We start from the raw sequence: 20,796 nt of genomic DNA on the forward strand, positions 1-20,796 counted from the left end.
GCCACCAGGTCCCCCTCAGCCTCCTCTTGCTGAGGCTGAACAGGTCAGGTCCTGTCCTGCTGCCCTCTCACCAAGCGGGTGGCCCTCCTCTGAACCCTCTCCAGGCTGGCCACATCCCTTTTGAAGTGCGGCGCTCAGTACTGGATGCAGTATTCCAACTGCGGCCTGACCAAAGTCACGTAGAGGGGAAGTATCACCTCTCTGGACCGACTTGAGATGCACCTTTGGGTGCATGACAAGGTATGGCTGGACATGCTGGCTGCGGTCTGGTATTGGCGGCTCATGTTCATCTTGGAGTCAATAATGACTCCAAGATCCCTTTCTGCCTCTGTGCTTTCAAGAGGGGAACTCCCCAGCCTGTATGCATGCTGTGGATTTCTTCTCCCAAGGTGCAGCACCTGCATTTGTCTACGTTGAACCCCATCCTATTCTTGTCTGCCCACTTTTGTAGTCTGTAGCTTATACATCTGTAGCTTATACATCTACAATTCACTTAGTCTATCAGGTGTATCTCTACCCTGTCTTCTGTCTCTCTTCTGTTTACTGATGGATATAGGCAGATGATGTATGCTATTTCACGTCGGCTGCACCCTCCAGTGCCTAGGAATTTCCCAGGCTAGGCATATCTTGCTTATCTTGGCCTGAGATGAAAAAAAAACATTGCACATCCTGCTAACAATTTTTTCAGCTCTTAGATGACCCAAGAAGTGAGTGAACATCGTGCTTTTCCATTTTAAGTATTTTTCAATAATACTGTCTTTACTTGTATAAAATTAAGGACTGTTCATATAGTCCATGGTTGCAGGATGGACCATCACTCCCTTTTGATTAGTTTTGTCTACAAATGGCAGAACAAATCAAAATAAGCTCAATTAAAATTTCAAAATGGTGGTATAAGCATGCTCATTAGGCCAAATAAGGTTTTTGATGGCCAAGCTGACTATTCAGTTTTCACATGTATTTGATCTCATTTAATTATTCTCCACTGAATTTAGCAAAATTAGTCTTCTGAACTGAATGGACGCATAGGCATGGCCCCTCAAAACTAATCCTATTCTCAGGGCAGGGCAGGGGGATTCTGTCATCCATTGTCTGCTGTATTTAATATCACTGGATAATGTGAATAAATAAAACAATAAATAAATAAAAACAATACATAAATAAATAAAACTCCCTTCTCCCTACTCACAAAGAAACTTGATATCTTTGGGCTATACAAATGTACCCATTTAACACACTACATACCTTTAATGCCCTAATGATTTTCTAGCCACAGCTCATACCTGTATTGTTTAATATACTTTGGTTATGTGTTTTGTTTTCTGACTACAGCTAGGGTTTTGGTTTGTTGGGTTTTTTTTGCTTGCAATTTTTTTTTTTGCAGTTAATGAGACAAGTTCAAGCACGGTAGAATGCGGCTGATGTGTATACAATGTTAGCAGGCATGGATTTATTCCAGTATATTTCTACTTCATGGCTGCATGCTTTTCTGATTATACTCATGTCAACACCAAGGCTATTGGTAATGCAAAGAATGCTGAAATAGTTAACATGTGTGAGTCAAAACATTTAAGCTCAGATATGGGCAAGGGGCAACAGGAGCTGTTGATTGTGATTTTCCTGGAAACCCTTGTATATAGGGAGTGTGCTTATATTGCAGCCTTCTTTCTGCAGGAATGTATCCTGAGGTCAGTGGGTTGTATAGTCTATCAGTTCCCTTGAACAAGGGCTGCTGATGTATCCATCCTGTTTAAGTACAGCTTTAAGGTAGAAAAACCTCCTCATTCTTTTCTTTATGCACACACAAGTGAGTGCATACTGACCCATATGATGTTTCAGTATTTTCAATGAATACAAGTTCATTTTCTAAGTTAGAGCTTTAGGAAGCAACAGATTTATTCCTTTAGATGACACAGCAGGGAGGTCTGATCCAAATCCTGCTCCATAATGTGTGGCTTCTGAATGAAGGGGAAGGTACTTTGCTAGACTTCTTGGAACTGAAGGTCGTACCATGAGTCATTTGAAATGTAATTTTTCTCTCAAGTTTTGTAATAACGTGCCTCATATGAATGATAACTCTATGTCACAATAATTCCTGCATTCTGACTGAATGACTATTTGGCCTTTTAACTGCTCTAGGAGCATTTGAAGTAAAGGTTGTAGTATATTAAATTGGGAAGGTAATTTTAACGTATATGGATTACCAACACAGTCTAAGCTTTCACATATGATTTCTATTTCAAAGAAATTTCTAGTATGACCATTCCTTTGGAGGACAACACTACTGCATTTGCTTAATTTGAAAATTAAACCATTTCTTGTTCTTTCTTCACACACACGAATAGAATGAGCCAAACTACAAATACTGGAAGAAGCCACCTGAATATGTACATTATGATTATTTTGGCATAGGTGTGTACCAGATGTCAGTATCAGAAGCAGCCGTTCCAGGTGAAGAAGTAGGAAGAGTGAAGGCCAAAGATCCAGATATTGGAGAAAACGGCTTAGTGAGCTACAGCATCATTGATGGAGATGGTATGGATATGTTCGAAATTACAACGGATTATGAGACTCAGGAAGGTGTTGTAAAGCTTAAGAAGGTAAACAATGCTGCTCTTTCCAACTTCTCACTGTACTTCTCACTCTTCATTTCTTTTCTGAGATAAACTAGAACAGCAGTAGATCAGTACTCAAGCTAAAATTATGATAAATGCAATTTTATGTAATTTGTTTATGAAGCTGTGATTAAGTTTCAGTATCCCATTTCACTGTTATCTAATCATGCCTTGAACCGGAATGGAAGGGCATACTTATGAACAGAAAGCAGCATTACATAAAGACTTTACTGTGCTTTTTAACATATTTTTAGTCTTTAAAGTCATTCTGTGCCCAGCTGCCACTTGAGCAATCAACACCTTTTGCTCCTCAAGACATACGGAGTATTAAATCAGAAATAAATGCTGGGATTACTTTGGTTTTAATCAAGTATTCATTTTCAAGTTGACAGTGTCACCTGAATTTTAAGAATTGTGCAAAACATAGAGGGTTTGTATTTTGATTTTTTTTACACTGTTTTTTAAAATCACCATTCCTTCCCTGACATTTTGTATATATAGAAATCAAAGGGTAGGGGTGCATGGCATGAAAAGGGTAGTGCTCTCTACTTTATGATTCTGTGAAAGTAAGAAAAGCACATAGCACAATCTTATATCCCTATCAAATGATTCTGCAGTTTGACTAACTTAGACTCATCTCAAATAGTTTGTGTCCACAACCCTGAAACAGTTCCCTTTGGATACATTGCTAATGTGACTGCAAATAGCAGTCTGGACACCTAATAGAAAGCCATGCTAAAATAAATTTCTATTCTAATAAAGCCTTGCACAGCACTGAAACCAACCAAACACTTTGTGTTGGTTTAACTTATATTGAGATGGCCCCAGGTTCTCTGTTCTTTACATCACTAGAAAGTGTTGATCTCAAATTGTCATTCTAAGAGCTGTGGCATCACTGCCCTTCAGCTCAGGGGCAAGTGAAACTGTACATGCAACAACTAAGACAAACTCAGGCATACTCCCCAAGGGTGAAATCTGGAGCCTCTTATGCACTCATTTCCTTACTCTCAAAGCAGGGTAAAAATAAGATTGGATCCAAGTTAAGAATTGGCATTTCTGAGCGGTCATGGTCCTAAGAATTCACATGAGCACTTGCTACAAGCTCCCTTCTCTGGCTTCAGTCCTGTACCTTGAGGGCCAAGCAGCAATGTCTCATTAATGCAGAATTTTATTCCACTGCACTCCCTGCTTTGCTCATTACCTGTTACCTTCTGCAATATGCACCTGTGCTATGTGAATCATAGCCCAAACAGCTGCTAATGTGGAAGAAATTGGACATTTATCTATTAACTGGCCTGCTTCTAAATCAATTTTTATGGGGATAAACTGTTTTTTTTTTCAAAATCAGGACCTCAACTGGGAAGAGGGGGTTCTTTTCCATACTGTCATGCCATGGACATGCCTGCCAGCTTAATAAAATCTCTAATATAATAAGAATATGCGCCTAAGAGATGAGTAGTTGAATCTCTAGTGTAACAATGTTGTTACTCTGTTGCATCAAAAAGGCAATACCTGGATTTGAACAAACAAGCAAATATGACAAGCAAACAAATCAGTGCCCTGTGTTATTCCCACCCTAACGATGTAACATCTGAGATCGGTGTCTCACATCAGCTACCAAACCTACAGGTTTTAATCCAGTGCAGTACCAAGTAGTCCTGTGAGACTCTAAGCAGTCTCCACTCCTATTGCTTTCAGTGAAAATTGAGAGTGATAACAAGAAGTGCTCAGCATTTAGCAGGTCCAAGCCTAGTTTTAATAACAGAGAAGAAATGGATATGGAAACCTCATCTTCCCATACCCTATGAATGCAACCCACATCCTAGTAACTAATTAACAAGGGATAATAGGATTTAATCCCATGTTTCTGTCATGCCAGTACTGAGAAATCTGTTGCTTTTTAAGTATCCATTCAAGCAGTACAGAATCAGGGATGTTTGTGTATTCCTAGTCTATCACCAGATCCTCAGCTAATGAAATAATTACAAAGCTAATGCCCCTACAATATTTAGATAACAATGTGTTTTAGTACAGTCAACTGAACTGGAATTTATCAATTATCCTGTCGCATTTCTTTTTGAAAAAGGAGCCTCCTTATACCCAATTTCATTGCTGCTATTAGCTCTCAAGGTCTCATATAGGATCCCAGCTGCTGACTAGCTTATGCCAAATATTTCAGATGCATTAGATTATGTGCCTGAAAGCTGTAGTGCTTGTTGGGTTCAATAAACATAGGCCTATGTGAATGAGAAGAACTACACAACAGGATTTATTTTGGACCAGTAAGCAAGCCCTATGTCTGCCTCTGACTAACTGGCTTAATTGAGAAACAATCTCCCAAGTCCCAGCTCTTCTCAGAACTTAGAAACTCCTCCAGTTTTCAACTCTTCCCAGTCTCCTTAGTTAGGGAACATCTTTAAATTATAGTTTTTATCACTATAGAAGTATGCCTAGAACAATCTTTAGTATGAATTGTCATTTCCTTGCTTCCTCAAGCATGAACGTATGAAAGACAACGTGTTATATTTTTCATTTCCTTTTCATACGTGTCCTGAACCAGCAATTTTCTGCTAGTATCTTAATATTTATATATTAAGGGCTGTTCTGTTCACCTGTTGAGAACTGGCTATTCAATTCAGAAAGACACCATGCTAAGCACAAATACAATTTAGTTAATAGTTTTATCATTAGGAAGAGCTTTATGATCTGGTAACTGTGTCAGATGATCAATGCCAGTATCTGTTTCCCTTATATATGCCAGATCCTCAACTCTGTGGTAGCTATTTGGTTCCAGTTCACCACCATCGACACTCAAGCAGATGGAGTCAGCTTCTGGAGCATTCACTATTTAGCATAGGGCCACTACAGCTTCTCTTCCTGGGTGGGAGGCTTGTTTGGCATAAAAAGGAGAGTTACGGCTCTTTTCTGCTCTACCTTGGGAAAGCCACCTCCTTTCCTTACTGCATCCTCCTCATAACATACTCTTGGTGCTGGAACTGCAAATCAGTAAGGACATCCCCAGCTGAGGAGAAGGGGATGGTTTCCAGAGCAACATAGTGAATTCAGAGCAGGACAAGGGGTCTTCCTCATTGTTTAGCCTTTTTCTTCACAAAATTGGTGGTGTAGCCCCTTTCTTTCAATCTGTATGACATTTTTCATAGACATTATAGACATTAGGGGCTGGAAGGGACCTCAAGAGATCATCAGGTCTAACCCCAAATATTTTAAAAGTTTCATACACTTGGCTCCAGATATATTGAAACCTACCATGTATCTGTTTTATAAGCATTCTGTTGTCAGGCACTAAGGAATTGCTTATGACCATATATGTTGACTCTTAACTTTCCAATTTTGTTAGCTCTGTCCAATGAATGCACCATCTTCTTACAGGTCTTAGATTTTGAAACCCAGAAGTTCTACAGTCTGAAGGTAGAAGCAGCCAATGTACATATTGATCCTAAGTTCATCAGCAATGGACCTTTCAAGGATACAGTTACTGTAAAGATTACAGTGGAGGATGCTGATGAGCCCCCTATCTTTTTAGCACCCAGTTATATCCTTGAAGTACAGGAGAATTCAAATCTTGGTACTGTGGTTGGAAGAGTACATGCCAAAGACCCAGATGTTGCAAACAGTGCTATAAGGTATACTCTGTTTGTATGGCTACATGGGTGCATGGATGGATGGATGGATAGATAGGTAAATAGATAGAAGTTGACTTTTTCAGTTGGTACACAGGATTAGGTGACCTCCTAAATTTTGGAAGGAACAATATTAATGAAAATGTAAATAAGTGCAATGATATAGTATGTTTATATACATCTTTGCATAAGATGTCCTTTTCCACATTTTCTCAGGGTCATATAATTAGGAAATGTTTGATGTAAATGTGTCATAGCTGTGTTTGCATTTTAGATATTGCAGTATTCACAGAAACCAATTACCATTATATGGTATATATGCCATAAACTACCAAACAGGTACTATTGTAGGATTTTTTTTCTACCAGTGCAGTTGCAATAGAAATAACTGTTAACTTTTAATTCCAAGTTACAGCTTTCCTCTATACCCTCTTTCTTCTGAGTATTTCACATGTGTGTTTTATAGTTTCATCTCCTCACTATTAACTAAGGTATAAAGCTATTTAAAATGTTTATTTGGCAAAACATATACTACTAAGTGGATGTTTGAAAACTGTGGTAAAACAAGCAATATAATAGGCAATATACTATAAAACAAACAGTTAATCACCATGCCAGTAAATAATTCTTATGTTTAATTACGAAATTTCAATCTCTTTTAGGTATTCAATCGATCGTCACACTGACCTTGAAAGATATTTTAGTATCAATCCAGAAGATGGTTACATTAAGACCATAAAACCTCTGGATAGGGAAGAAATTGCCTGGCATAACATCTCTGTCTTTGCAACTGAAGCTCGTAAGTTTTCCACTGAGGATTTTAGCTCAGTCATACAAGTGCTGTATTGCTCTCATTGTTTATATGACATACAGCAGCTGAAATAATACAAAGCAGAAATGCTTCATTTTTTATTTTTTGATTTTGTTGTACTTTGATAGAACCAAAATAGCATTTTTGTTTCCATTTTATTTTATTTATTAATTTTTTCTTATAGACAATCGACACCAGGAAGCCAAAGTTCCTGTAGCAATTAAGGTCCTTGATGTCAATGACAATGCTCCAAAATTTGCAGCAGTCTATGAAGCATTTATTTGTGAAAATTCTCAGAGCAATCAGGTATCATTTGTCTGTTATGTTCCCCTGGCCAGCACATTCTTTCTTTAGGGGTTTGAGCTCTGCTTTGTGTGGGAGTTAGCAGCTGGGCTGTTATTTTAAAGTTTTGGCATAGGTACTTTGAACAAATAAAGAAGCACTTTTTTGTTTGCCAGCAGAGGTGAAACAAAACAGTACAAACCCACAACACTTCAAAGACTACATTCTGAATGGTACAGCTCATAAGCATATGCCAGCATTCATACAGCAGAAGCACAATTATAGGGCATTCAGACAGTAGAAAGATGCACTGCTTTCTGGAACAGTGTAGCCCAAACATGTATACATTCACACTCTGTCCACATTAAACCAGTTAAGATTATCCTTCCTATCACTAGCTTTTGGATAGGGTTAGCATCAATTAGAAGAGTAGAGGCCAACTTTTTTGGCAGGTGTGCCACAAATTAAGCCCCTTGCTCTCCTGAGTGCCACTCCAATCTCCTTTCTTGGTCCAGTCTGCTGCCTGGCTTTCTGTTCCATGCCCTGTTCTTCCTGTCTGATCTGCTGCTCTGCTTTCCACTCCTTGCCCTATCTGCCACGGTGCTGCCTGTGCCCTCTCTGATGTGCCGTGTGCCACACACAGAGACTGCCCATGCCACTTGTGGCACATGTGCTGGATGTTGACATCCCCTGAACTAGAATATGGATCCGTGTATTTTTGGATCCATATTCTATGGATTGCCAGTTCAGGGACATATGCGGATATCCTCAAATCTGCCCAGAATTCATTCATATTGTATTGATTTGTATTGATTAAGTACAGTAATACAAAAGGTAATATATTTAAGCTTTTGTCCTCAGCACATTTATAAGAGTAAATACTTTCCTTTTTCCTTTTTACCTTTGGCTTTCAAAATTCCTAATATTAAAAGGCTTATTAGAATGCAATGTGCAATGTACCCACAAAGGATCTACTTGTTTACAGACTACCTTTCTTTTTCAGCCATTTATTACAATTACTGCTGATGACAAGGATGATGCTGCCAATGGACCAAGATTTATCTTCAGTTTACCACCTGAAATTATTCATAATCCAAATTTTACACTCAGAGACAACAGAGGTTTGTAGCAAGGTTCATTATATACTTGTGTCTAGAGAAGTGAACATAGAAAAGTAATGACAATTATAATATAATACAGCAATATTTCCATTAACCTTGACTGCCTATCTGCCTCTTAAGGTTTGCAGCCCCCTCCTCCCCAAAAAACACCAAACCAAACAATAACAATTGGATGGGTAGAGATTTTCCTTGGAATATTACAGTGCATGTTCACCGTCCTTAATATTATAAAGACACGTGGTAGGTTTCATAATCTCACACATAATATAAATCATATACATGCTATAATAGTTCCACAAATTCATGATTATTAACATGATTATTTTCCTGCCACAGAAACCGAAGTATTTAATTTTCCAGGAAAGTATTTTTAAAAATTGAAGCGTAGTACTTGAGAAAGAACTAGCTTGTTTCTTAAGATTGTGGTCCCAGTTGTATTGATTTAAATCATGAAATCAAAGAGGTTACTCCAGATTGTCATGATCATAAAAACACAGGGGAGTACTGAGCCACTCAATTCACCCATGAAATTCTCTGTTTTAAAATTTACTAGACTTATAAAACTAACTGCCTTATTTTGGCACCTTTTCCTCCTTCCTGAATATTAACCTGAAAGAGAAATACCATCAGAATTCACTGGCCAAATATCTTGCAGTGCACTTAATAAGACTGAAGGACTATGGGTACTTAAAATTAAACCTCAATCTGGAACAGCCAGATATGAAACAGATAAAGGTCCCTGCATACAACATACATTTATTTTTAAATTTTTTCTTTACTTTAAAATAGTAAACTTAATTGAATATGTTGTTTTAAAAGACAAATAATTTTAAAAAACAAGAACATTTGAGATTCTTCACCTGAGATCTTGTAGGCCAAGTTTCACCTTGAAAGGTATTTTATGGCCATTGTATCAGTCTCTGGGAAGGACAAGACTGCACAGACAGATAATGGGCTAGCCTTTCACCTTTAAAGACCTGTTTCAAATTGAGATTAGGAATGAGTTTAGCAGTATCAGTGAAATCCCTAATGGATATTAGTTTGTATCACAAGCCTACCAGAAAAATTGGCATCATTTTGTATAACTGGCAATCGATTCAAACAAATTCAGTTCTAAAATATCAGAGGGGCATCCCAGGTCAGAATTAAGATTCATTGAAACAGCTGCACGGAGATGTTAGCAGTGCCCAACTCCAGCCAGTTCTTTTAATCCTCCATTTCCACATGCATCAAATTCAGCTTTATTTTTTTTTCTTTCAATGAAAAAATTAACCCAGATTGAAGGCTTTATAATGGAAATGCTGGTGGTCTATTGAATATAATGGCTTTATGTGGCACCACTGCAGTAGATTATTTAAAAAAGACAATGGTGTTTTAAGTCCACATAATTTTGTTTTAGAGAAGATAAATAACAGTGTAACAAAATCCTTCCTTTCCTTTTACATTTCTATGTTATATCTCCAGAATTTTTATACATTCTTTAATGTAGTTAATATATTCACCTACATTTTATAAGAAAATTTCACCAGAGTACTTAATTTAACTTAAAAAAAAGATTATTTTAGAATGTGAAATGAAGAAGTTAGACTTCTATGTACTTCAAGATAGTAAACCGTTTCAGGGAGAGGGTGTGTTACAATTTGCAAGTGAAATAAATTATGTGATCATTTAAAGTTTCTTTTTCATTTGTAAATCAGAGTAATTTTTGTATCATGCCACTTTTCAGAGGATATTGCTAGTTTCAAAGAAAAATGGCTTTATTAGCTGTGGAGACCAGTTAATGAAAACTCCAATGTTTAGGTCTATTACAGAACTTTATAGTGAGTACAGTCCTATAATTATCATTTAATAGAGTTTCTTTCTACCAGCTCCAGAAGTAATTACATATTGCAGTAATCCAAAAAAGTAATCACATTCTATATCCTATTAATAGCCTACTGTGTTACCGAGTTTTTCAGCTGAGACTATTTTCCATAGAAAACATGAGATAATGGGTTATCTCACGCTGTGATAAAGCATCAAATTACTTGAGCGCTGAGTGTTTATTTACATGATACCATGTAAGTAAACATCAGTACGTTTGCCCAGACCGTGTATACATTTGATGTCTGACCCTATTTCCATTGAAAGTAGGGTGTTTTGAAAGGCCTGTACTAGCTTTGAAAAAAACTAAAATAAAGCGCCAGATTGCTCAGACATGCATTTCCTGCTTTTAGCCCCAGATCCACCCTAAGGCCATTGTGACCAATTCATCTTGTGAAAAGAGCCAGCAGAAGACCAAATATAGTTAACAGAGTTAAAAGTGGTGTCTTAGCCTTGTACAGTCCTCTACAGAAAGACCAATTTTCTCCTCTTACTCCTTGTCACCGATAATTTGAAATAATATTCTGGAATGGATAAATATATAAAAAGATTTCCTAAGGACTCAGGATCCAATCGCACTGCCATTGAAGTGGTGAAATTCAATCTTATTTCAATACCAACATGCTCGCAGACTTTCAGTGGCACATCTTTGATCCTTTGAGACCTTCAATAATAGATGTGTTCACTGGTGCGATTCTCCTTTTTTTTTTTCTATCATGAAATTTTCCCCAGTAATAATCACTGCCTGATGGTGATTCAAGGCAATTAGAACCAGAAGGTCATTTGGTCCTCCCTGCTGAGTCAACCCTGTCACCTCTGAAAAAGTAGATAACAGCATGCACTCTGCAGTTAGCTTCCCTTATCAAACAACTGTTTGTTTCTTTAAGAAAAATGCATTAACAGTATAATAGAACTAAAATAACAGTCACTTTTATGGAGAAAGGAACTTGGAAACCTTTGGCAAGACTCCTAGAGGCAAAGAGGAAAAGGAAAGATTTGGAAATAAATAATGGTGGATGTGATGCCATTTTTACTTTCAATGCTAATAATTTCACAAAGACTACTGGTGACCTTATCACTTTGTGATACCTGGCTGATGGGGTTCCTCAGAGAACAGAGACTGGAAAAATGAAAGTCTTTCTTTCATAGATTGTAGCAAGAAGGTATTTGGGATTGTGTTACCTTAGATTGCTAGCCAAGTAGTTGCAACTTGGGCTATGTCAGAAAAATATAGGACTATTTTGTTCAGTTGCGGTTTTTTGTGTTTCTTGGCTTAAAAATATCACTTTACCTGGATCACAAATTACGCTGTATTTTTGCACGCAGAGACATGAAAATGATGAACGTACTATTCTGGATCATATAATATCTTTATCTTAATAAGCTTTTCCTGTCTCCTTCAGATAATATGTTCTTTCTGGACATGAGTCATGGACATGAGGAAAGTAGAGGAAGCAACTAATCTTTCCTATGGGTTGCAATGATGTTGTAACCACGATGGTACAAGAAATATTTGAAAAGCAAGGATTTTTGCAGCTTATATCTTTTTATTGGGCCAGCTGCATGATTAGGATAGACACAGACAAGCTTCTGAAAGCAGTGCATTTTTCTTCCGGTCAAGTAAATGTTATCTGACCTGAAGAAGAAAGATTGTTTAAGTCTATCCCAACCATGCAGTTGGTCCAGTAAAAGAGCACCCACAGAAACCCTGATCTTTCTTTGTTGCTTTTGATTGGCCCTCCTTTTTACTCTTTAAAAATGTTTAAATAAGCTTCAGAGTTTTTTTCTGACTCCCTGGAATACCTGGAGGCTGATGCTGTTTAATGAGAAGTAATTTGTTGAGGTAAAAATGGGATCTTTCAGTTATGTTCACCCAGTTTTTTTTATCGGACTTACCCATTCTAAACCTTGGCTCGTGATTACAGATTAAATATGGAAAAACTTACAAGACTGTATAAATAGCCTTGGTATTTAATTACTTCTCATTTAGTGGGCAGAGGGTGGGGGTAAGAATACTTAGAAAAACACAGAACCAGGAATTAAGTTAGATATGGGAACAAATTCAGCCATGGGGTAATTCTATCCAATTCCCTGGAGTTTTGCCAACTGACATCTGGGCTGAAAGTTTGCCATCTTTTTCTTATTTCTAGTGTTGGAATATTTTTTACACTTCCAAGAGCTAGCAAAAGTATAGTGCATTTCAAACTATCAGCTTACAGAGCTAAAATTTACTGTATGTATAGCACAGTTATTGCTACATATTAATTTGATGAACTCTGCACAAAGTACAATCCAAATTGCCAGTCCATACAAGGTATTCAGAGTGGAAATGATCTTCTATCGTATGGCACAGAAGAAAAAGGTGACTATGGCTTAGATCTTTGATTTGTGTCCTATCTATATGGTAATATTACATTGAAGTTTCATTACCATAAGGTAATCAAATCACCAAGGGAATTAGCCGATCAGATAATACTATAAATTGTAAGTATTTTGATTGCCTAGCAGATAACAATTTGGGATTTGTTGGATCTGGAAGTAGTGCTCTCAAAGCCTCATCTGTAGTTTTCAGGCAGCTGCATCCACTACAGCAGAAGTAACCCTCCTCCATCAGTCTGCGAGTTTCTTTGTCATGATGGAAATCTGTCCTCTCGTGAGGCTTTATTTGCCTGAGAAGAAATGGATCAGTATCTGCAGAATAGAGAATGCAGTGGAATGGTGTGACTGTATGTCAATATGCAACATATTAGTTGCTGATTTTACTTAAAGCTAAAAATGCAGATAAGACACGAGATGCCAAATTTCAAGAGACAGCACATTGTTGCGAGTCTATTCAGAACTCCAAAAAAAAAAGCCCAAATGACCAGTTCGTGCCCACTATGAACATGCAAAACAGCTGTCCCATCTGGCAGGACTCAGCTGCCTCTGGAAGCATACTTGTCTTCTGGTATAGCAGAGCCCTCCTCATTCAGGCTGAGGTCTGTGCTAGAGGTGAGTGCACAATGCATGGCCAGTGTGAAGAGGGCCTAGGTGACAGTGGAAAGATAGATCAAATAGGACTTGTATGGAAAAGAGCTGAGCAGTATCATCCTTTCCATGAACCACTTTTGCTGGATTCCATCTTCAAAAAAGCTAGAGGGCATGCGGCTTGGACAGATAACATTCAATCTGGTGTAGAAAAGGAGCAGGCAAACAAAAGGAACTCCTACACTGGAGTATCTTTGCCTAGTTTTTCCAAAGAAAGAGGGGTAAAACTATACCAGTGTAAATACCTTATACCTGTGTAAAGATCATGTTTCCAGCAATTTCAAGTGAGTTGTTTGCTTACAGCAAGTAGGCTATGACCCGTTTTCTTGACATCTATCGGCAAGGCTCTGTAATAACAACTACTACATGCAGCTTCCCCAAGCTGGCTGCTCATCTTTCAGCACTGGAGCCCATTATAACTTACTTCAATGTGTGAAAGCAATGTAAGCAACACTGGCACAAATGTGTTATCTGTTCATGCCCACAGAATGAATGTCTTCGCTGTCTTATTAGATGACCCTAATCCCCTACGGACACCTGTAGATCCACCAGGGCTGGCAACTGTGGCAGATATTGTTCCCTTCCTGTAGTAATATGCACAAAGAAATCCCCATCAATTTTTCATTCTAAAAGTTTTCTCCATTAGTTTTAATGTAAGAAACAAGGATCTTCCCATTAGGTCTAATTTATTCACAGCTTTTTATAGAAACGGCACTGGTCAGATCATTAAATGAAGTTTTATGAATCACATTATTACATTCTGAAATTTACGCTGAGTCTTCAACAGGAAAATGATTAATCGCCTGTAGTACCCAAAAGCAGAAGCAAAATGGTGCCATTTGGTCGGAGGAAGGGAACAAACCTTTTTCAGTAGATAAAAGAATTGTTTTACGTTGGTTTTGTTTTTTTTTTTCTCTTAGATGAAGAAGGGGCTGACGAACAGGCTTGGGCAATCTGATCTGGATTTTAAACAAATCAAAACTTTGCTGAGAGTCTGAACAACTTGGAAAAAATTATTTCTGCCACACATCTTAATGGTTTACAGTTTTGTGTGTTCTGGTTCAGGCTGAGAAATACCACAAACTGTGTTCAAGTTTTCGTGGTATTGCCTGACTGACCAGAAGTGGGAAACAATGCAAATTGCATCAGATTTTACATAGTCTTCTGGTTAATTTTGTTGCCCCATACTGGGATAATAATTCGGATAATACTGAGATATTATCCAAACTGAAATTCAGACTGCATCACTAAGATAAAAAGGAAAGTAATGGGCAAGTGTTCACTGTAAACTATAGCGCCAAAAAGCACTTAAATTTTATTCAGAAAAAAAGAAACACTTCAGATTGTTCAGAAAAATGATGTAATTTGTTGTTTAGGTTTTTATGTCATCACGGTTTATATTTTCTTGGATCAAAGAGTCTCACGATGAAATAGTGCTCTGTCAAATATTATTCACTTAAATATGTTTCACCATAATCACCACTCAGAATACTGGAGGTCTTATTTGGCTGTGTGTTGTGTATTTTTAACTTTGATTTCAAATAGTATTGTATTCAGTTAGGATATTTTTTTTCAGCAAGATTTAGTCCTCCGGTTTCTCTTGAACACAAAGATCTTGATACCACGATCAGTGAAACAAAAGCTGCCGATACCAACATTTGGTAAATCAATGGGTGTTCTTCTTTCCACGTCCCCATTGCCTTATTGGCTGAGAACCAGTGTCCTGGCAATGCTTACTCTGTGGCTTAGTGCTGTGGACTGTGAATTCCTGGAAAAGTTGGATGGAGTCCTGTTTGCAGCAGTGAGCACCATAGTCCATTATGATTATTAGCAGAATTGGGTCCTTTCTTGTGACATGCTTATTTTTTTTAAGTGAGGGTTTTTTCTCGCTTTGGAATTGTACTTGTTGAACTGGAATACCTAAAGTAGAAAATTCAGTATTGTGTGTAGCAAAGTATAATACTTAATTGCTCTTGTTGCCATTAGGAAGGAAAGAAAAACTTTACTGATATGAATAAAGCATTAGAAAGGTCAAAGCAACTGCAGCAACTGTATTTATGAACAAGACAAGGCTGAGGATAAATTGTCTGATTAATGAGTATTTCCTTTGTTCAAGCAGATAACACAGCAGATGTTCTCGTTAGACGTGGAGGCTTTAGTCGACAAAAGCAGGACCTATACCTTCTTCCTATTGTTATAAGTGATGGTGGAATCCCTCCCATGAGCAGCACCAATACCCTAACTATTAAAGTCTGTGGCTGTGACAGTCAGGGCTCCATGCTCTCATGTAATGCTGAAGCCTACATCCTCAATGCTGGACTCAGCACAGGAGCTTTAATTGCCATTCTTGCTTGCATCGTGATTTTGTTAGGTAAGGAAAGTCCCTACCTTTTATTCTTTCATTTGCTTGCATTTAAATGTTCATCCAGATTTATCCACATTTGATATTTGTTATATTCTCCCCAAAAGGTCCCCTTCTTTAAAAGCCTTTGCTTCCATTTCTCTGGAGTAATGGTCCTATCGTGCCTGATGTATGCTCTTTATTGTGTTCTGGACAGTATTGATAAACTCTGTTGGGCACCATCTAAATCCCCTTACGAATCATCATGTTACTCAGTCCATAACAGTGGTTAAAAGAGTCTGGGCATAAAGTTTTTGATTTGGGGAGTTTTTTCCAGGTGTCAGGTTCCTTACTGTGCTAAAATGCAGTGAGGTGTGTCTACGATATGACTCTAATCTCCCTTGTGTTGAGGGGAAAAAAAGGACAAATAAGTAGCTTAGGAGACTTGCCAGTGACAGAAGTCGTGGAGCACCAGAAACATCCTGAGGATTGCTCAGATAGGTGTTTTGAGACCACCTAAGCATGTATGAAAGTAGACTTGGAGAGTGGCCTAACTTTCCTTCTTGTATTTTTTTTTCTGTAGTCATTGTAGTATTGTTTGTAACACTGAAAAGGCAGAAGAAGGAGCCCCTTATTGTCTTTGAAGAAGAAGATGTCCGAGAGAACATTATTACCTATGATGATGAAGGGGGTGGAGAAGAGGACACTGAAGCCTTTGACATTGCTACTTTGCAGAACCCTGATGGCATCAATGGATTTATTCCTCGTAAAGATATAAAACCTGAGTATCAGTATATGCCAAGGCCAGGGCTTCGGCCAGCTCCAAATAGTGTTGATGTTGATGATTTTATCAACACAAGAATACAAGAGGCTGATAATGATCCAACTGCTCCTCCTTATGACTCTATTCAGATCTATGGCTATGAAGGAAGAGGCTCAGTGGCTGGTTCACTTAGCTCCTTAGAGTCAGCGACAACAGATTCTGATTTGGACTATGACTATCTACAAAACTGGGGACCTCGATTTAAGAAACTAGCAGACTTATATGGCTCCAAAGACACTTTTGATGATGATTCTTAACAATAAAGTTACAAATTTGGCCTTAAGAACTGTGTCTGATGTTCTGAAGAATCCAGAAGAAATGTAAGCAGGTATTTTTTTAAAAACCAAGAAAAGTCTCATTTAAACATTTAAGTTTGACAGAGAGGATTCCTTTGATTAAAAAGGACATCAAAGTGGTAAATACTGTGAAGTACCTTTTCTTACAAAAGGCAAATACAGAAGTTGGTTATCAACTTCACTAGAGAAATAAACCACTTACGAAGTACAAAATATTTAAATGAAGGAAAATTCTAAACGTGAACCTACAAATGAGGGATATCTTTTATGTATTATGAACATCTAAATCTTTTATGTCAAAGAAGCTTCCACAAATTAGAGAGGACAACAGTTCTGAGCTGTAATTTCGCCTTAAACTATGGACACTCTATATGGTAGTGCATTTTTAAACTTGAAATATATAATATTCAGCCAGCTTAAACCCATATGATGTATGTACAGTACAATGTACAATTATAATGTCTCTTGAGCATCAAACTTGTTACTGCTGATTCTTGTAAATCTTTTTGCTTATACTTTCATCTTGAACTAATACGTGCCAGATATAAAAACTCTGTCTTGTTGCAGTGGGAGGCGCCCTATTTCTATGTCATTTTTAATGTATCTATTTGTACAATTTTAAAGTTCTTATTTTAGTATACATACAAATATCAGTATTCTGACATGTAAGAAATGTTACAGCATCACACTTATATTTTATGAACATTGTACTGTTGCTTTAATATGTGCTTCAATATAAGAAGCAGACTTTGAAATAAAATGATTCTTTTTTAATTCTTGTTTTGGTTATTAAGCATTTAAGAAGAAAAAAACAACCCATAGTGTTTCTAATATCCCATTTCTAGTCCTGACTAATTTACTACAATTATGACTTTTAATAGCCCTATTTATTACGTGTTTGTAGTTGTTTTGTTGCCTTGTTAAGTGATTATTTAAAATCAAATACATTTTACAAATGTTTTTAGATAAAAATCTGTAATGTCTGGTGAACATTTTGTAGCGTCTCAAGCTACAGCTTGCGGCTGTTTCCAGAGTACAGCAGTACCTTTCAGAACTATTGCACTCTGGATTTAATTTAATTTCTTTTAAACTTTCCCATGTAATGTGTATTTATCTTATAGCGTAGAACTTTTAGGGATATCAGAACAACTTTAAAAATGGATGGCAATACGCTGCACTTACAATTTACCCCACACTTGTTAATCTCCATGCTAAGCTTCTATGGGTTTAAAAGACTTACACCTGACCCAGTTTAACGATAAGATCCCTATAGACTGCTCCACCTGACAGTTACCTTATCTGAGTATTAATTATGGTTCTGGCACTTTAAAAAAATGTTTCTTTTAGTTTACTGCAGTTAAATTGCATCACCTACAGAAAACAAAACATTTTAATTCTTAATAAGAGAAATATAGAGTTCTTTCAGAGTAAGTTGTTCTGTGTAATGTATACTTTTAATCTAAAAATGTTCTATAACTTTTAATACTAGTTCAGAATGAGCAAGGGATCCGAATTTCTTCTGTGCATCAACATTTTCAGCATCTGTGTACAGTTGTAATCCTGCTAAATTCAATATAGTTTGCTGTTAAGGATCAGAGCTCAACAGCTGCAATATGGGAAGAGGCAATAAATAGAATTGATATGCATTTTTTTCCATCTTTTACATTATAAATCCCATCCTATATTTGCAGTCAGGTATCCATATGCTTCACCCAAGAGGAAATCTTATATTTGATGTATTCTTTATGTAAAGATCATGTATTTAGTTAGTCATAAATTTAATTACAAATTAAGAAAAATGTTTTAACTATATATATCCATATTCACCTTCCCCATTATATCCCTATGTTGTATAGATCAGAGTTTGCAGAAGAGCAAATTTGCTATACAATGTTTTGTCATAATATTTCACTTTATATACTTTCTATATAAGTCTGTAGTTTATTCTTCTTAACTTAGTTCTGATTTCTTTGGTTGTTGATTTTTCAGTGTTTATAATCCAAAGAATATGTTGCTAGTTTTGCACATTTCTCCAACATAAATTTAAATAAAGGGGGGAACATGACAAATTAACAGAGAAAAAAGTAAAACTACTGGTAAGTTTCCATCATCATCATTGATGCTGTATGCTTTTATTTTGCTATTCGAGAAGTTTTAGAATTATTAACTGCATTTTTATTTTACATTTTTATGTTTATTTTTTTTATAAGGACATTGTCAAGTACATGTTTCAATAGTTTTAAATGCTTGATTTTTAGTCTCTATTGTTTGTAGCACTCTCTTAGAAGCTTGAAAATAAATTTCTTTCCCTGCTGATCTTGTCCTTTTTCCTTTGGCAATTACTGATTTTTTTCCTTCCAGTGAATATGAACTTCGAGTATGTGAAAGGATTATTGGTTAACTCCTTGTTGATGCCATCCAATGCTGGCTATGGATTTATGGGAACGTCATTTGTAAATTTGAGGTAGTAGACTCACCAAAATGATTTGTTCCTGCAAAAAAAAAAAGAAAAGAAAAGAAAAGCAATATTTGTTTGTGTTGAGCTCTACAACACAAACCTCACTCCAGGCCCAAATCCCAGCTGTGTCTTCAAAGCTCATAAGCCCCAGGGCTTCTCCAGTTGCTAGGTGGCTGTACACTGAGCTAGGGTCTTTAAGATAATGTGGCGTAGACTGCAAGCTATGATGGTTGCTTGTGACAATGCCCTAAGGACTGAGCATCCTAGGATGTCATTTGATTTGCATTGGTCACTCACTGGATGTCTCTGTTTCTTGACTGGCTAAGCCTAAATCATGAAATTCTCTATCCATTATCCATGTAAGTTAATAGCAAGGCTCCTGTTGACTTCAGTAGGCATTGGATTAGATCCACAACTAGAGAGTACGCCCAGAGAAGACACCATAATGCTTAAACTGTTCAGGGAGATGGACTGGTATGGAAAGAGTAGCAGACAAAATGATGCTTTTAATCTTGTCCCACAGGCTATCATTCCGAGAAAAATAGGCTATTGTAACAGTCATTAACCTGGTGTAGATTTTAAATGTAATTGTATCTTCTCACAGAAAGCCTGTGCCCCAGTGATGTTACATATTGCCCCATCTCATACAAAATACTGACAGTGCACTGTGTATAGTTGTCTGTGCTTCCCAGTATCATCACTAACACAAAGCAACTGTGTATGCAAATGTAGTACTAAGTGCAATAGGCAGACAAGGGTTTTGAACCCGAAAGCTTGCTTAACAACTTTTCTCCAACTATTTGGGTTGGTCTAATAAAAGATATCAAATTCACCCAAGGAACCTTGTCTGCCTATGTCCTTAGACCAACACGGCTACAACCTAAACCCCTGTACTAAGTGCTAGACACTCACCTTGTAAAGAAGGGGTGGCCAAACAGTAGGATGGGCTTCACAAGGGGCCCAGGCAGCTTGTGTGTGTGGCAAGTGACATTGGGGAAGGAACAGGAAGCACAGCAGCAGATAGAGCTGGGAAGCAGAAAGCAAAGCAGCGAATTGGGTGGGGAGCACAAGAAAGGAAGCAGAAATCAGAGCAGCACATTGGGCCTGCAAAGAGGATTGGAGTGGCACGTGGGGCTAATTTGTGGTATGCCTGCCAAAAAAGGCTGCCCACCCCCACCACCACTGATGTAAGGAATACCATTTCAGTTGTGTAAGTGCCTAAACATTTGCTTTCTGTAATCGTTTCAGTAATTTTGCTCTACTGTTCCCAGCGAAGTGTACATTGGCACACTTGAAAAAAAATCACTTTACACTGGACTGAATGCATGATGAAAATGCTCAGCACTGTCTGCTTGGGAAACACAGCGATGAATTAGTATGTATTGGGTCTGAATATCTTATCCTAGCTGGAAAGCATTATTAGGCTTTATGATTTGTTAGTAGCTTCTGTTATATTAGTTTCCATGCTTAGAGGACGTGTGTTACCATACTTTTCCTACTACAATCAGCAGGCAGAGA

At 37.4% G+C, this 20,796-nt stretch overlaps 1 protein-coding gene and 1 long non-coding RNA gene across 6 annotated transcripts in view; one reads left to right on the forward strand and one right to left on the reverse strand.

The window, feature by feature from the left end:
• Positions 1 to 17,594, forward strand: part of CDH11 (cadherin 11) — a 116,399-nt gene extending 98,805 nt beyond the window's left edge. For 3 of the 5 annotated variants that reach the window (XM_006016418.2, XM_025214314.1, XM_025214320.1), the window contains exons 7-13: positions 2,413 to 2,600; positions 6,006 to 6,259; positions 6,919 to 7,055; positions 7,252 to 7,373; positions 8,353 to 8,470; positions 15,480 to 15,731; positions 16,285 to 17,594. In XM_006016418.2, the coding sequence (XP_006016480.1) occupies positions 2,413 to 2,600; positions 6,006 to 6,259; positions 6,919 to 7,055; positions 7,252 to 7,373; positions 8,353 to 8,470; positions 15,480 to 15,731; positions 16,285 to 16,781 (1,568 nt within the window). In that variant the 3' untranslated portion in view covers positions 16,782 to 17,594. Of the gene's footprint in view, positions 1 to 2,412; positions 2,601 to 6,005; positions 6,260 to 6,918; positions 7,056 to 7,251; positions 7,374 to 8,352; positions 8,471 to 11,736; positions 12,696 to 15,479; positions 15,732 to 16,284 lie in introns of those variants that run through there. The other 2 variants (XM_025214327.1, XM_025214332.1) reach the window with 2 other exon arrangements.
• A 137-nt stretch (positions 17,595 to 17,731) lies between these two features.
• The window catches only part of LOC102369700, a 17,027-nt gene continuing 13,962 nt past the window's right edge, over positions 17,732 to 20,796 (reverse strand). Inside the window, exons 3-4 of the long non-coding RNA XR_322965.2 lie at positions 20,191 to 20,304; positions 17,732 to 19,312 (exon numbers count right to left, since the gene is read on the reverse strand). This is a non-coding gene — a long non-coding RNA (uncharacterized LOC102369700). The remainder of the gene's footprint in view (positions 19,313 to 20,190; positions 20,305 to 20,796) is intronic.

This window comes from Alligator sinensis, unplaced genomic scaffold, assembly GCF_000455745.1.
Source record: "Alligator sinensis unplaced genomic scaffold, ASM45574v1 scaffold349_1, whole genome shotgun sequence".
NCBI lineage: Eukaryota > Metazoa > Chordata > Crocodylia > Alligatoridae > Alligator > Alligator sinensis.